Source organism: Schistocerca piceifrons, chromosome 3 (assembly GCF_021461385.2).
Source record: "Schistocerca piceifrons isolate TAMUIC-IGC-003096 chromosome 3, iqSchPice1.1, whole genome shotgun sequence".
Taxonomy (NCBI): Eukaryota; Metazoa; Arthropoda; class Insecta; order Orthoptera; family Acrididae; genus Schistocerca; species Schistocerca piceifrons.
Window position 1 is genome coordinate 369,165,861 of NC_060140.1, and position 18,146 is coordinate 369,184,006.

General features: G+C 38.2%; 1 protein-coding gene across 1 annotated transcript in view; it reads left to right on the top strand.

Annotated features, from left to right (window-relative positions):
- The window catches only part of LOC124789753 (zinc transporter ZIP13 homolog), a 202,032-nt gene extending 184,214 nt beyond the window's left edge, over positions 1–17,818 (top strand). The window contains exons 4-5 of the mRNA XM_047257206.1: positions 5,121–5,397; positions 16,266–17,818. Of these exons, the coding sequence (XP_047113162.1) occupies positions 5,121–5,397; positions 16,266–16,444 (456 nt within the window). The 3' untranslated portion in view covers positions 16,445–17,818. The remainder of the gene's footprint in view (positions 1–5,120; positions 5,398–16,265) is intronic.
- The last annotated feature ends 328 nt before the right edge of the window (positions 17,819–18,146 follow it).

The window sequence follows — 18,146 nt, forward strand, 5'->3', positions numbered from 1 at the left end:
GAACTTTTTCTTGCACAGCAAATTTGCATGTTTCCATTCCATACTCTGCCGTTCACTCTGGCATGTAATGATGGATCCATGTTTCAACACCAGTAATGGTCCTGTCTAAGAAGTTGTCCCCTTCATTACTATAGCGATCCAAATTTTTTTGCAGATCTCCCAAGCGCGTTTGTTTATGCAACTGTGTGAGTTGTTTTGGGACCCATCTTGCACAAACTTGATAAAACCCAAGTCTGTTGTGGATGATTTCGTAGGCAGTACCGTGACTAATTTGGAGACGATGTGCCGCTTTGTCAATAGGTAATCGTCTGTCTAAGAGAATCATTTTACGTGAACGCTCATTGGTTTCTTAATTTGTGGCAGTAAACGGTTGTCCGAGTCCTTCATCATGCGTAATACTTGTGCGACCATTTCGGAATTTTTCAGTCCATTCTTAGACACTCCGTTGTGGCAAAACACTGTTCCCATACTGTACGGAAAGTCTTTGACGAATTTTGGCCCCTGATACGTCTTCCAACCACAGAAAATAGATCGCTGAACGTTGCTCCTCTTTGGTGCAAAGAGATAGCGGAGCAGCCATGATTAACAACACGGCAGCGATAACGAAACTGCTTTAGCAGCTTGAAAATTGCAAAGATATAACAACAAATAAGCAAAGAATTTGTCATCAACATAAAATGACAGTACTGCCAAAATAACCAAAAATTTAACTAAATTCTGGATAATAATTGACTTACCTTGTATTATAGATTAAAGCTTCCCACCATATTTTCATGTATTTTGATACTCATGTCAGACTGGCACTGGAGTCAAGCTCTTGGAAAACATGAATGTTACGTGCTCCGTATTTAATTGGCATTTGGAGTGACATCTCGTGGCAGTGATGGCATCTGCGAGCTACCATGTCGCCTGCAGCTGCAGGAGCAGGGCTTAGCAGTGACTGCTAGCTACATAATGTGTGGCTCTTTTAGCCAGTACAGTGCACATAGTGGGCTAGTGGCTGACCTTCCCCACAAATAAATTACCATGCCAGTGCCAGACTTTGACTTGCATTTTTAGGTGGATTGGGTTGCCAGATGGAATGTTTTATTTGAATTAGTCTCTACTACCACATCCTGAAATATTTAAAATTCCTTCTCAAACTTCATGTATATCTCCTTCGTGCCTTTTGAACCTGGTTTTATTTGAACCTGTACTTGTCAATCATTAACCACTTGTTATATCTGACCATTGATGGCACCAGTTGGTCACAAGACAGTGGGGCAAATGAATTCTGACGTTACTGTATAACATGGTTGATGTACATTGGACATGACGTGAATCTTACTTTTGCCCACTATGGGCCTATTATGTTGTTGTGAGTGATGGAGCATGCAGTGTGGCATAGTGATTAGCATCGCTGGTTGATGTGCTGTGGGTCACTAGTTCAAACCCAACTACTGGCAGTTATCTGCTATCTACTATTTATCGTTTCTGGATTTTCAAGAAATATTTGTTTTTGTGTATTCTGGAATATTCAGTGTTTGTATTAGTAGCTGCAACCTCCATTCAGGAGTTCAGTCAGTTGTAGTGGTATGTTGATGTCTGTAGTGAACGTGCTTTCACTGCTAAGTGTTGCATTTCATCGATGATCCTGCTTTGGGATTTGGGTTTGATTGTGATTTTGAAGTGACAATGTAATGAATTACAAATAAAATTATGAGTAATTCACAGAAGGCATGTTTTAGGACAAAATTTCGTGTTGTGTAGTGTGCTTAGTAAATGTCAAAACTATATGTATTCTCACATAAATAGTTCAAATCACAATTCAGCAAGCTGACAACTGTCAGCATCATACTCAAACAAATGTGTTTATGTAAAGGCTGAAAAGTAACGAGTTTGTGCCAGAAGAGTATGAAATGAAATGTTACACTATTATCAAAGTACTAGCATTTGTTCTCACGTAATAACATTAGCGTGAAGCAATTTGGTAGTTGCAAGTCAGACACAACAAGAAAGAACTAAAGTGTATATTCTTTTTAAATAAATGTATAACCAGTACAAAAAAACATGGGTTGCATGTTGATTAGTTACAAGCAACTTTAATTGTGGCACAAAGGAATGTGAACAGTCCATTTGCTATTAAATCAATGTGCAGTAAGAGTGAAGCTACCTTTGGTGTAAACTGCACTCGTGCTCATAAATTAAGGATAATTGCAGATTGTGGTGCCACACAATGTGGCACTACACAAAACTGGCGCTAATAGCGTAGGCACATAGGGAACAAATACAACACAGATCTGTAAGTCCACGGTATTGGTGATGAGCTGAGAAAACCGTCCAGAAACACGTGCTACAAAACGCCACTGTTTCCTGGTCATGTACCCCGACATCAATACGGGATATGATCACCATGCATACGTACACAGGTCGCACAATGGGTTGGCATACTCTGGATCAGATGGTCGAGCCACTGCTGGGGTATAGCCTCCCTTTCTTGCACCAGTGCGTGTCGGAGCTCCTGATGTGCCCTAGGGGTTTGAAGACGTGCAGCATTACGTTGACCGAGAGCATCCCAGACGTCCTCAGTGGGGTTCAGATCTGGATAACAGGCAGGCCACTCCATTCGCCTGATATCTTCTGTTTTCAGGTGCTCCTTCACGATGGCAGCTCGCTGGGGGTGTGCGTTATCATCCATCAGGAGGAAGGTGGGACCCACTACACCCCTGAAAAGGCGAACATACTGGTGCAAAATGGCATTCCGATACACCTGACCTGTTGCAGTTCCTCTGTCAAAGACATGCAGGGATTTACATGCACCAATCATAATCCCACCCCACACCATCAAACCACAACATCCATACAGGTTCCTTTGAAGGACATTAAGGGGTCGGTACCTGGTTCCTGGTTCACGCCAGCTGAAAACCCAGCGAGAATCACTGTTCAGACTATATCTGGACTCGTCTGTGAACATAACCTGGGACCACTGTTCTAATGACCATGTACTGTGTTCTTGACACCAGGCTTTACAGGCTCTCGTGTGACCAGGGGTCAGTGGAATGCACCTTGCACCTTGCACCAGGCAAATAAACCATGTCTGTTCAGTCGTCTGTAGACTGTGTGTCTGGAGACAACTGTTCCAGTGGCTGTGGTAAGGTCCCGAGCAAGGCTACGTGCAGTACTGCATGGCCGTCTGTGGGCACTGATAGTGAGATATTGGTCTTCTTGTGGTGTTGTACACTGTGGACGTCCCGTACTGTAGCACTTGGAGATGTTTTCTGTCTGCTGGAATCATTGCCACAATCTTGAGAACACTCTTTGTGGCACATGGAAGGCGCGCGCTATGACCTGCTGTGTTTGACCAGTCTCCAGTCGCCCTAGTATTCTATCCCTCGTAATGTCATCAATGTGTGTTCTTTGAGCCATTTTCAACACACAGTCACCATTAGCACATCTGAAAACTTCTGCACACTTAGTCGCTGCACCGTACTCTGACCAACACACCTCTGCGTATGTGGACTGCTGCCAGCGCCTCCATGCGATGACCGCAGGTCAAATGCACCCCATGGTCATACCCCAAGGTGATTTAAACCTGCAAACCACCCACCAGAGCGTTGTTTCATCATGTATCAGCATTATCCTTTATTTATGAGCATTAGTTTAGATACACTGCTAATTTAGTCACTTAAGGTATCAGTACCTTTTACTGCTTACAAGAATAAGAACTTAAAATGTACTGTTGGGGAAAGAAATTAAGTGAATTAAGTTTTAAGGTAAAATGAAGGGTTCTGCCAAGAGTTCCTGTGAATGTTGCAGACACATAGTTGGAAATGATGTACTCTCTGAGCAGAGTAAATACAAATCACCAGATCACAGCACAATATTAAAAAGAAATTGGAATGGATAGTGCCACCTTTACAGAAGCAAAATGTGTCTACAACCAAGGTCACATAGATGTTTTCGAATCAAGCCTGTTTACAAAGAATTTGGGAAAGAAAAGTGGTCATTGATTCCATTCACACGTAATGAATAGAGTACGGCCAGAAGCCCAGTATTTTTAATGTTAGGTTGTCCAAAAACTTCAAAAAAGGTTGGACTACCTTATTTGTAGACATGTCATAAAACCTTTGTGAAATCAAGATCTCCGAATTGCTACTGGCCAAGTGCAATATGCTCATCTTGGTGCTGCCACGATACATTTCTTAAGAGCATCAAAATGGATTTTACTGGGAAAAGTTTTTTAAAATTTTACAGAGGCCATGTTCGCTTCACTTAAGACTCCATGTGTTGAATGTACAGTTGTTCCTTTTTTCTCCTCCTCTTGATCAAGAGTGATGGAGGAAGAAATTGATTCATGTGCTAGGGAAAAGTCAAACAAAAGTAAAGTGTAAGTGGAAAGTTGTGTGCCCTAGAGAATGAGTGTCTGTCTGTAAGTGGGATAAAAAATTCATAAAACTATTCAAAATTCCAATATGTCACTGAAAGTCACTAAAGTTTTTACTTGTTTTGTCTTTATTGCCATACATTTTTCTCCTTCATCTTCAAAATATGTTGTTATAGGAAAGAGAAGGAGGGAGTATGTATATCATGTAGAAGTTTGTAGTAGCAAATAAAAGTTATGTTTAACTACAGAGTCTTCACTTCACTTAACACTGTAGTCAAAAGCCCTGTTGCGGCTTCGTCTTAGATTACATACTGTAGTAAGTTTCATTTTTGCTCAGTTACTGAAGTGTTTTTCAGAGTTACATATATTTATATCATTATTTAAGTTACAATTGTTCCTGTGAATTTGATGATAATTTTGCATGACAAGTGAAAAGAAAACCTGGATCTGTAATGACATCTACAATGAAAAAAAAAAATGAAAAACAAAAAAAATCTAAAATAAATTTAAAACCAAATATTTACTAAGTGATAGTAAATTAAGAAATATGAACAAAATAACTTGTGATCCAACTATAATTTCTTTCCTATTTCTGAATAGCTGTGTTTCCTCACATTCTTTCCACTTACTTGCTGGATGAAGTAGCCTGTTAGTGAAAGCTGGCTTTTTTTGCTCATGTTTATTGCTGTGCCACCAATTAATGAATAGTAATTTATTCTCTCTATAGGTCTAAATTGTTTGTTTTTCTTTTGAATAGGTGAGTGGCTACCTGAATCTGCTGGCTAATGCATTCGACAACTTCACTCATGGCTTAGCAGTTGGTGGTAGTTTCATGGTGTCCTTACCTCATGGTGCACTTACAACATTTGCAATATTGCTCCATGAAATCCCTCATGAAGTGGGTGACTTTGCAATCTTGCTGCGTTCGGGTTTCTCACGATGGGATGCTGCAAAAGCCCAGGTGTACACAGCTGGTGCTGGTGTTGTTGGGTCAATGACAGCAATATTACTCAGTGGAGCATCAAACACAGTTGGTATGCACACTTTTGTATATTACATTGATAAACCTGTTTTATGTATTTTGATTACTGACAGCAAGGTATTTCTTATGAGTTGGGTAGGTCGTTTGGTGAAAGTCTTAACTGTTACAAAAGAAAACACATTTTACCTCTGTTTCTCAAGCATCTGTTGCATACAACATAGTGCGACAACAGAAAATGTGCTTGCAGTGTCTAGGTCATATGTCATAAAAATTTGTCAAACATCTGCAGAAGGTACTTCTAGTGGGAATAAAAAATATTTCTATTTTTTAAATTCATTCTGTTGCTGTATTAATTTCATAGCTATTGTTTACTGTTATCAACGAAATGAAAATCAAAACCAAAGTCTAAGTAGCTAGATAAAGTAACTGTGACATAACAGTTCTCAGGTCTGGTTGTTAGCTTCACTAGTATGCTTAAAAACTTAATTTAACAGAACATTAAGCTGCACACTCACTAACTTTAAGACTCTCTTTCAGTCAGTAGAAGTAGGTCCACCTTGATAATGTACTTCACTGCATTTGGATGTCATTTTGAAACATCTGATATTGATTAAGTTTTCCCCATTCTCACAATGGCTCCACATCATAGTATACGCCATGTAACTGAATTATATTTTGATCTGCTCATGCCAGTCCTCAATTTATTAAGGAACAGCAGTTATAATATCCTGGAGTGATGTCTTTGGCAGGTTTCATCCAGTCACTCATCTCCACAAAAATTTGTTTATATTGGTCTTTTTTTGTGATAGTGTAAGCTCATGGGTGTTCGTCATATATTTTTTTCATATCTGGAGTTATGATATCGTTGTTGTGGTGTTATGTCAGAAGCTTGGTTCTCTTCACTATTTTTTCCTCTGCAAGCCTCTTCTTAGTTACATAACTATTGTAGTGTACATTCACATGTAACTGCTGGCTATAATCAAGCCTTTATTAACTGCATCATGTATGAGGAAGCTGAAAGCATGAATTTCAAGAGTTAATCCACACTTGAATCGGCTTTCTATCAGCATGACAATGCCAGACCACACGTAAGTGCTATGACATTACAGCAATCTGACTCCTGGGGCTCACCATTGATCATATTCTGACTCCTGGGGCTCGCCATTGATCATATTCTGACTCCTGGGGGCTCACCATTGATCATATTCTGACTCCTGGGGGCTCACCATTGATCATATTCTGACTCCTGGGGCTCACCATTGATCATATTCTGACTCCTGGGGCTCACCATTGATCATATTCTGACTCCTGGGGCTCACCATTGATCATATTCTGACTCCTGGGGCTCACCATTGATCATATTCTGACTCCTGGGGCTCACCATTGATCATATTCTGACTCCTGGGGCTCACCATTGATCATATTCTGACTCCTGGGGCTCACCATTGATCATATTCTGACTCCTGGGGCTCACCATTGATCATATTCTGACTCCTGGGGCTCACCATTGATCATATTCTGACTCCTGGGGCTCACCATTGATCATATTCTGACTCCTGGGGCTCACCATTGATCATATTCTGACTCCTGGGGCTCACCATTGATCATATTCTGACTCCTGGGGCTCACCATTGATCATATTCTGACTCCTGGGGCTCACCATTGATCATATTCTGACTCCTGGGGCTCACCATTGATCATATTCTGACTCCTGGGGCTCACCATTGATCATATTCTGACTCCTGGGGTTCACCATCGATCATCTTCCATGCAGTCCCAGCTTGGCCCCATCTGATTTTCATCTGTTTCCACAACTTAAAGAACACCTTCGAGGACTTCACTTTGATAGTGATGATATGGTGCAAGCAGAGTTGAGGCTGTGAATGCATCAACAGTGTCAAATATTCTACTGTAACGGTATCAATAAACTGGTCTTTCATTGGGAGAAATGTGTTTGTTGCCAGGGTGATTATGTTGATAAATACATGTCTAGGCTTCAAGAAAAAGATTTAGAATGTTAATAAAGTCTGTTTTATTTTTAAGAAGTTTTAAGAGTTTTCACATACAAAATTCAGAGGCATTTCCAGTATGCCCTCATATTTTTTGGTGCCACATTACAGTTATCGTTGGTGTGGTACCTCTGAACGTGCAGCACTAAATGTATTGTGTATTTTTGAAATTGGCAGTGGGAACATTTGCAGAAAACCACCCAGTAATACTTTTTAAGAGAGTTGTTTATCATTTCTTCTGTTCCTGTGTATGTATTTGAACTGATCGCATTGCTAGTGTCATTAGTAAAAAGAACTAAGTCTGCTTGTTGTATATGAGACAAAAGGTTTTTACATAAAGAAGAAACAATAGTGGAAATTGATTTGACCTTTAGGAATCCCTTAAGTGATTCCTCCCCATTCAGAAGACTCTCGCCTGCTTACATTGGTTGAGTTATTAAGTATAGCTATCAGCATTCCTTTGGTTAGATATGACATTATCAATCGGTTGGCTGTACCATAGATAGCTTACAGAAAATACCAGCTGGCCCTTTTTTTGTCATTTAGTTATTCTAAAATGTGATGAGTGAATGTGTATTTATTTTTGAGAGAATAGATAATGTTCTTAATTTCGCAGGGAGAAGTTCATGATATAATATATGATTGAATTTTGAGAGTTGTTTTTCAACACACCGCTGTGCTTTTTCTGTTGATCTGTTGATACCTGTGTCTTTTACTACAGTTTAGAAATTATGATTTAACATATTTGTTACCTGAGACTAATAATTAATAGCCCTTCCATTTCATTTAGAAAGAATGTTTCTGTGCTGTAGCTTCTTGTGTTGTCTCTCATTTTACTACTTCCCATAAGGCCTTAAGTCTGTTGTAGAAATATCGATTTCTGAGACGGTGTGCATGTTCCTTATTTTTTTTAATAACTCAGCTTAGCAAATTTGAGTTGTTTGTGCCATGTGCAATTGCCGCAGGAGTTTTACATGTTCTTACCAAGAGAGATATTTACCTTTTCCTTCCACAAGGTACTTTAATCCATCTAGCACTCTGCAGTTTTCTGACATGGCTGTTTAATGCCCTTTTTGTTAGCTTACGGGGAAGCTATTTTCAAACAATGAGATGAATTAATCATGGAAGAGATTAAATTTTATGTCAACATTTGGTTCATTATAAATCTCATCAGAGGTCATCTCTAGTAAACTATACTGAAAAATGTTTGTCTTGGACTCATTAGTTATTCTAACTAATTTTCACTAAATAGTACCTTTACCATAAGGCAGTGCCTTATTTATCCTGACTAACTGCACTTCATATTCAAAGAGAGTATTTGTGTCTGGGTATACAGTTACTGGGTGTACTTGCTTCATCAAAGAAAACATTGTAAATTAGGGTCCTACTGTCTTTATCCACCTGTGTTGGAAAGCCAGTTACCTAAATCAAATTGCAGGATGCAAATGTTTCCAGATAATTTTCCTTATGAGAATCTCTTAGAAAATTTACATTGAAACACCAGAGACTATTAACTGCTTGCCGCTGTCTGACAACATAATAAGGAATTCATGTGCCTCATAAAAAATCATAATTTCGCAGTGGGGCTCTATATACAGCTACAATTAAAAATGAATTATGTATCAGTATTAATTCACAAGCACACACTTTTATGTGCTGATCACTACAAAATTTAATTGTTTCAGTCTTTCTGAGCTTACGTTTTGTCATAATATATGCAGCAACTCCGTTTTCCCGTATTAGTTCTTCATGAGTTTCTATTTTAGAAATAGGCAAGAAGCTTTTCTGCTTTATTACTCAGTTAATTAACAACACAACACAAGAATATGAAGTCCACATGACTGCAGTACTTGCACCACATCAGTTATTGACTAGTGTAGCAAGTAAGTTCTTTTTTGTCTCGGCCTTCTGTTAATTTTGTCTGTGGTTCTTGAAGGTACAGACTTATCAAAGGTGATAACTAGGAAGGTTGTCTCTGTTTGGTAGTATGGATCCATTTAAGGTGATGCCCAGTTTCCCTTCTAACTTCATTCATTTGCCTTGTTCGGGATATCCAATCAAGAAAGAGAACCTTTAGGGATGTGGAACGAGTCATGGTCTACATTAATGAAAGATAAGGAAATTATAAAAAGTTAATTTGTGTACTGTATTAACAGTAAACTATCACTCTGTTGCTTAATGCTGTTCACATTTATGGCATCTAAATTTAATTGAGTGTATTGGAAAGAAACCATCTGTCTGCTCTGCTACAGTGTAGAGCTGCCATTTGTCTGCAATTGATAGGCTAAAATTTATGTGATTAAAAGTGGTATTTTTCAAGAGATTAGGCGAGAATGCCATGTTTGAATAATGTGTCGTGCCATGCTGATTGTTGAACAGCTTTCATAAGATGTCTGTAGTTATGTGGAAATTGTTTGATATTTGTTGTAGAGGTATCAAGCTCTATAGGAAACTTAACCCAATTTACTTTCTAGATGTTGTATCTTCTTGTGAATGGACCAGTTGACATTCTTAAATGAGCCAACATCATGGCAAATAATGAGTCTGTTTTGTGTCTTAGGGTAGAGTCACCTATTGGTTTGGCAATTTGTTGGCAAGTTATCAGAAACCACAATTTAGTCAGAGTTATAGCAACGTTTTCCATGTTGCACTGTTAAGAGTAAGTGGAATTCACCAGCATGGAGCAATACAAATTTACTTTCCTCTACCATTTTTAAATGCTTTTGCACTTCTCATCAGTTCCAGACTATCCCTCTGCTTCATTGTTGTTGTTGAAGTCTGTTATCATTATGTTGGTATCAGGTGGATTCAAAGGTCTGAGATTAATAAACGGGAATGGTATGTTAGGTGGTTTGTATGCTGAAATGATGTGTTTTTCCCCCCATGAGCTCAACATCATATAAGCTGGAACTAGCAACTTCTCCTGCTTCAGTCTGTGGTCTGGCAAAAGGCACTTTTACGGTAATCGTGCAGTTCTTCAGAGATGAACTCTGTTCATATCATTTTCCTTACAGTTTTATATTTGGCCGTGTACACATACGACTGGTACAAAATAGTTTTACTATCCCTTAAAAGTAGACACCAGCATTGTGTATAATCTGTGGGGAGCAATGATAGTCTGCCTTTGATGAATGGTGTGTGTGAGGGGTAACACCGTCACAGATGCACATGAGAATAGTTGTAATTTTCACATTATTTTGTAGGATTCTGTAAAACTATCGATTGTCATGGTAATCCAAAATGCTGCCATTTGGTTTATGGGAATTTTATGGGATTGTACAATTTGGTCTATGACTCACCCAGCACGATGACAGAGCAAAAGAAAACCTCTATGTCATATTCATAATATTTCAAGTGGCATGAGCAAGCAGTGTGTCATAGCTAATTCTCTATTCCTGTCTAACTGTGTGGAACACATTATAATGCAGTTTCTCGTGTGCCCAGGAGTTCCTCCATAATGTGAAGCACAGTAGTAAACACTAATCCTGATTTTCAAGACAGCTCTTACTAACACAGTAAGAACAGACAATTTTACTTCACTGGCCAACAAACATTTGTCATGTTTTGGTGTTGACAATTGGTAGTTTTTACCCACCTTGTCACTGCTCTGTAAGCACACAGACTCTTAAAAGTATCATGATATTGTTGCACTGTACATCCTGTGGCATATTCAGTTTTTATCTAACTCTGTTCTTCTTGTTTCGAAAACATCATGAGAGCACTACATTAGGCTGTCTGATAGAAGAGGCTCTGTTCTTCATGTAACTGCTTGCGTGGAGCTTTTCTCTAGGTGGAGCCTTTCCCTATGCCTTGGTCAAGTTTATGATCACTGACAATACTCGGGTGTCCCTGGACTTTTGGGTGATAGAAATATGTGAGAAATTGCATTTTCAAAAGTGATGGTAAGTTCTTTAGGAGTTAAGAAAACATAGGAAAAAACGAACGGGTCTGAAAACTTTTCTATGGAAGGATAATCAAAAATGAGCAGAAAATGTTATGAACAAGAGAATGCATATTGTAATATTTGTAGTATGGAGCTAAATATAGTTTATTAACACTAGTTATGGAGAGGATTTTATGCTGATATAGTAAATCAAGCTATCTCCATCAAAATGTTACTGATAGGAAAATAATAAGAAATTTTAGTTTACTTTTAGACAGAATTTCTCTCGTCAACTTGGGTCATAAATTTCTTCGTCTACACTGTTTTTAGAAGTAAAAAAAATTTCAAAGATTTCAAAGCCTGCTAGGAAATGTTACCTACATGCTAAATGAATGAGTGGGATATGTTTTTGCAGTTCATCATTACGAAGTACTTCACTATTTACCTAGCACTGTTTGTATATCACACTGCTTGACATTTGCATTTTAGGTATAATGACAGACTCTTTAATTAGTCCCAGGTCCCCCATCTACTTATTTGTGGTAAATTTTCAGTAAGAGTTAAGTGTTTATCATCACAGTTAGATAAGGGATACCTACAGACTCAAAGAAATGAAACTGTAGTGAAGTTCAATGATTAGTGTTTTTGTTGCTATTAATTCATTGGTTGTTTGAATACAGAAGACAGAAACTGCTAATGTAAGTATATGTTTGAAATGTCTCATATAGTCACCATGTTTGATAATACGATTGTAGGACAACCTTTTTTTTATGATTGTTGCATCTAAGGGATGCTAATGAAAAGATACATCAGATATAGCACTAATTGTAATTTGAAAGATATTTTTTGTCTGTGACTGTAGTGAAGTGAAAGAAGATGTGCAGAATATTGACAGCTGGTGGAGGGACTGGCAGTTGAATCTGAATGTAAAGAAATGTAATTTATTGTATATAAGTGATGAAGAGATCCATTACTGTTTGATTAAACTCCCGGTGAGAAGTCACTGGAAACAGCAACAGCTGTAAAATACCTGGTAACAGTCTGGAGTGTCCTGAAGTGAAATGACAAAATTGAACAATTTGTAGGATAAGCAAGTGGCAGGCCTAGACTTTTTGGGTGAATATTGAAGAAATGCAATTCATACATGAAAGAAGTGACTTGCAAAACACTGGTGCAACCAGTTCTTAAGTTTTTCTCATCAGTATTGAAACTTACAAAATTGGATTAATGGAAGAGAGAGAGAAAATCCAACAAAGAGTAATTTGTTTTATCAGGGCATTGTTTAGTGGGTTTAAAGGTGTTACAGAGAAAATCAACAAACTCCAGTAACAGACACTAAGAGACAGGTGGTGTGCATCATGATGAGGTTTATGTTCCAAGAAGTGTCAGGCAACATATTATTTCCTCCAAAATACTTCTTGTGAAATGACCAAGACGGGAAAATAAGAACTAATAAGACCAATTAACAGTTGTTATTCCTGCACACCGTTTGTGAATGGAAGAGGGGAAAAGCCAGGGGAGGGGGATTAATATTGGTTCCTCCCCCCATGAACCATGGACCTTGCTGTTGGTGGGGAGGCTTACGTGCCTTAGCGATACAGATAGCCATACCGTAGGTGCAACCACAACAGAGGGGTATCTGTTGAGAGGCCAGACAAACGTGTGGTTCCTGAAGAGGGGCACCAGCCTTTTCAGTAGTTGCAAGGGCAACAGTCTGGATGATTGAATGACCTGGCCTTGTAACAATAACCAAAATGGCCTTGCTGTGCTGGTACTGCGAACGGCTGAAAGCAAGGGGAAACTACGGCTGTAATTTTTCCCGAGGGCATGCAGCTTGACTGTATGATTAAATGATGATGGCGTCCTCTTGGGTAAAATATTCCGGAGGTGAAATAGTCCCCCATTCGGATCTCCGGGCGGGGACTACTCAAGAGGATGTCGTTATCAGGAGAAAGAAAACTGGCGTTCTACGGATCGGAGCATGGAATGTCAGATCACTTAATCGGGCAGGTAGGTTAGAAAATTTAAAAAGGGAAATGGATAGGTTAAAGTTAGATATAGTGGGAATTAGTGAAGTTCGGTGGCAGGAGGAACAAGACTTCTGGTCAGGTGACTACAGGGTTATAAACACAAAATCAAATAGGGGTAATGCAGGAGTAGGTTTAATAATGAATAGGAAAATAGGAATGCGGGTAAGCTACTACAAACAGCATAGTGAACGCATTATTGTGGCCAAGATAGATACAAAGCCCACACCTACTACAGTAGTACAAGTTTATATGCCAACTAGCTCTGCAGATGACGAAGAAATTGAAGAAATGTATGATGAAATAAAAGAAATTATTCAGGTAGTGAAGGGAGACGAAAATTTAATAGTCATAGGTGACTGGAATTCGGTAGTAGGAAAAGGGAGAGAAGGAAACTTAGTAGGTGAATATGGATTGGGGCTAAGAAATGAAAGAGGAAGCCGCCTGGTAGAATTCTGCACAGAGCACAACTGAATCATAGCTAACACTTGGTTTAAGAATCATGAAAGAAGGTTGTATACATGGAAGAACCCTGGAGATACTAAAAGGTATCAGATAGATTATATAATGGTAAGACAGAGATTTAGGAACCAGGTTTTAAAGTGTAAGACATTTCCAGGGGCAGATGTGGACTCTGACCACAATCTATTGGTTATGACCTGCAGATTAAAACTGAAGAAACTGCAAAAAGGTGGGAACTTAAGGAGATGGGACCTGGATAAACTGAAAGAACCATAGGTTGTACAGAGTTTCAGGGAGAGCATAAGTGAACAATTGACAGGAATGGGGGAAAGAAATACTGTAGAAGAAGAATGGGTAGCTTTGAGGGATGGAGTAGTGAAGGCAGCAGAGGATCAACTAGGTAAAAAGACGAGGGCTAGTAGAAATCCTTGGGTAACAGAAGAAATATTGAATTTAATTGATGAAAGGAGAAAATATAAAAATGCAGTAAATGAAGCAAGCAAAAAGGAATACAAACGTCTCAAAAATGAGGTTGACAGGAAGTGCAAAATGGCTAAGCAGGGATGGCTAGAGGACAAATGTAAGGATGTAGAGGCTTATCTCACTAGGGGTAAGATAGATACTGCCTACAGGAAAATTAGAGAGACCTTTGGAGAAAAGAGAACCACTTGTATGAACATCAAGAGCTCAGATGGAAACCCAGTTCTAAGCAAAGAAGGGAAAGCAGAAAGGTGGAAGGAGTATATAGAGGGTCTATACAAGGGTGATGTACTTGAGGACAATATTATGGAAATGGAAGAGGATGTAGATGAAGATGAAATGGGAGATACGATACTGCGTGAAGAGTTTGACAGAGCACTGAAAGACCTGAGTCGAAACAAGGCCCCCGGAGTAGACAACATTCCATTGGAACTACTGACGGCCTTGCGAGAGCCAGTCCTGACAAAACTCTACCATCTGGTGAGCAAGATGTATGAAACAGGAAAAATACCCTCAGACTTCAAGAAGAATATAATAATTCCAATCCCAAAGAAAGCAGGTGTTGACAGATGTGAAAATTACCGAACTATCAGTTTAATAAGCCACAGCTGCAAAATACTAACACGAATTCTTTACAGACAAAGGGAAAAACTAGTAGAAGCCGACCTCGGGGAAGATCAGTTTGGATTCCGTAGAAATACTGGAACACGTGAGGCAATACTGACCTTACGACTTATCTTAGAAGAAAGATTAAGGAAAGGCAAACCTACGTTTCTAGCATTTGTAGACTTAGAGAAAGCTTTTTACAATGTTGACTGGAATACTGTCTTTCAAATTTTAATGGTGGCAGGGGTAAAATACGGGGAGCGAAAGGCTATTTACAATTTGTACAGAAACCAGATGGCAGTTATAAAAGTCGAGGGACATGAAAGGGAAGCAGTTGTTGAGAAGGGAGTAAGACAGGTTTGTAGCCTCTCCCCGATGTTATTCAATCTGTATATTGAGCAAGCAGTAAAGGAAACAAAAGAAAAATTCGGAGTAGGTATTAAAATCCATGGAGAAGAAATAAAAACTTTGAGGTTTGCCGATGACATTGTAATTCTGTCAGAGACAGCAAAGGACTTGGAAGAGCAGTTGAATGGAATGGATAGCGTCTTGAAAGGAGGATATAAGATGAACATCAACAAAAGCAAAACGAGGATAATGGAATGTAGTCGAATTAAGTCGGCTGATGCTGAGGGAATTAGATTAGGAAATGAGACACTTAAAGTAGTAAGAGTTTTGATATTTGGGGAGCAAAATAACTGATGATGGTCGAAGTAGAGAGGATATAAAATGTAGACTGGCATTGGCAAGGAAAGCATTTCTGAAGAAGAGAAATTTGTTAACATCGAGTATAGATTTAAGTGTCAGGAAGTCATTTCTGAAAGTATTTGTATGGAGTGTATCCATGTATGGAAGTGAAACATGGACGATAAATAGTTTGGACAAGAAGAGAATAGAAGCTTTCGAAATGTGGTACTACAGAAGAATGCTGAAGATTAGATGGGTAGATCACATAACTAATGAGGAAGTATTGAATAGGATTGGGGAGAAGAGGAGTTTGTGGCACAACTTGACCAGAAGAAGGGATCGGTTGGTAGGACATGTTCTGAGGCATCAAGGGATCACCAGCTTAGTATTGGAGGGCAGCGTGGAGGGTAAAAATCGTAGAGGGAACCAAGAGATGAATACGCTAAGCAGATTCAGAAGGATGTAGGTTGCAGTAGGTACTGGGAGATGAGAAGCTGGCACAGGATAGAGTAGTATGGAGAGTTGCATCAAACCAGTCTCAGGACTGAAGACCACAACAACAACAATCTGAAAAACAGTCAGCCACACACCTTAAGGTGCCTTACTACAGTTTTTTTAAAATTATAATTTGTGGTGTGTGTGTGTGTGTGTGTGTGTGTGTGTGTGTGTGTGTTTTGTCACCAAAACATATATTTAACACAGGATTACTGCCTGTCATCTAACTATTTCTCTATTTCTTATTCATGTGTGAATATTTGTTTTTCAGAGGCAAAAACGTCTTGGATTCATCCATTCACTGCAGGAGGGTTTCTTCACATTGCCTTGGTAACAGTATTACCAGATTTACTGAAAGAAGAGAATCCAAAGGACTCCTTAATGCAGCTTATGTCACTTCTGTTTGGTATAGCAATTATGGCACTTCTAGGCTTAGTAGTTGAAGAGTAAAAAGTGCATTTGGCAGCACAATGCAGAAGACATAATATTATTTTGAAGTATGTCATTGTGACTTCGCAGGTTTTTGACACTAAAAGGAAAAAGAGAGCTTGTTGGTGCAGCTACATCATATCAGTAAAAGAAAGTATGGAATATAAGTTCACGTAACAGAGTTAATTGGATTTGATACCATAATGTGTTAAATTCCTTTTCTGTAAGTTTTATATCAGGTGACTTGGGAACTGGAAAAAAGTGATGTAATATCTTCTAATTTTTTTTTCAGTTCGTTGTCTGATGTTTATTTTTTATTAGCTGATGTGAACATTGTCATATTACACAAAGTGGTGCTTCTTAATATTTGAAGTTCCTTTCATTAATGTGTTAAATGTAACACAAAGTCCTTGAAACATTATCATTACTTAGTTGTTTCCAGTTGTGCAGAAAGCTGTAATTATAGTTGATTATGACTGAAGTATTTGCTGCTTTTTGGACTAAAATTTATTTACAAATCTTCATTTTCACTGCCGTCACATAATAGTTCAGTTTTTTGGACAAAGTGGTCTGCATCATCATGACAGCGTCTACCACAATGCCATTGTTATATATAATGCACAACATACCTCATTTGATGGAGAGTGTTGATATCAATGAACGGTATTGTAACTGTAAATTCATGTTGCACTAATACACACATTGTTGGATGCAGTTACCAGTTTTTAAAATCCCTTTATTCTGATTTCAAAATTTTGTGGACCTACATCATAGCTTCTTTCGTTGAAAAATTTGAAAGCTAATGTACTTACTTGTTTTTGTTGTAGAATGACAATGATAGAGGATGTTTACAGATTCCTAAAATAGAAGTGATTGCTGTTTACAAAATATGTTTTTGCCGTTACTGTAGATAAGTTTTACATTTCAAATTAATTTTGCAGCAGAATGCTTTTATCCTTCCATTCTAAAACCGTGTTATGAATAATAATAATAATAATAGTAGTGTTAGCTAAATGAGGACATGAGAGATTATTTATGTAAAAACATTAATTTTTCAGTCTTTTTAAATGTCTTTTTCCTCAGTAGTTAACGTTCGTTTTGATAGTGTAATTTTTGTATGTTCTGACACACACAATATTTCACTATAAGGCACAGTGTTTTCCACACTGTCCTCAGAAACTTTATAGCTTTAACAAAATGATATATCAACTAGTCAGAATGTTGTTAAGCTGTAATTAGTAGACGATGTGCACCCAGTCACAAATGTGTTCGAAACTGAGTGACATCACAGATAAACTCCCATTAGAGTTTTGTACATTTTGACCAGGTTAATTGTAAATACAAATGAAAAAATATTTTTGTGTAAGATATAAAATATATAAATTTTATTGAAAATATTTGAGTCTACATTATACCTACCCCTTTTGATTTATTTTTATTAACCTTGCTACTTCCTTTAATTTCACCATTTTGCATGATGCCATATACTATTAACAGTAAGTGAATTAAAGGTGGACACATTGTGACTGTTTCATTACAGTTTTAGTATTAACTGTCTGTCCTTAAACTTCCAGAAATTATATTTTATCTTTGTGTGTTTCCTTGCTTGGTGTCTTGCTATCGCTTATTCCATAATTAAAAATCTTTTCCTAGTCAGAGACTATTAGCAATCAAATATACTTTATTTGTAAAGAAATCATATTGTGTAACTGACAATATGCCA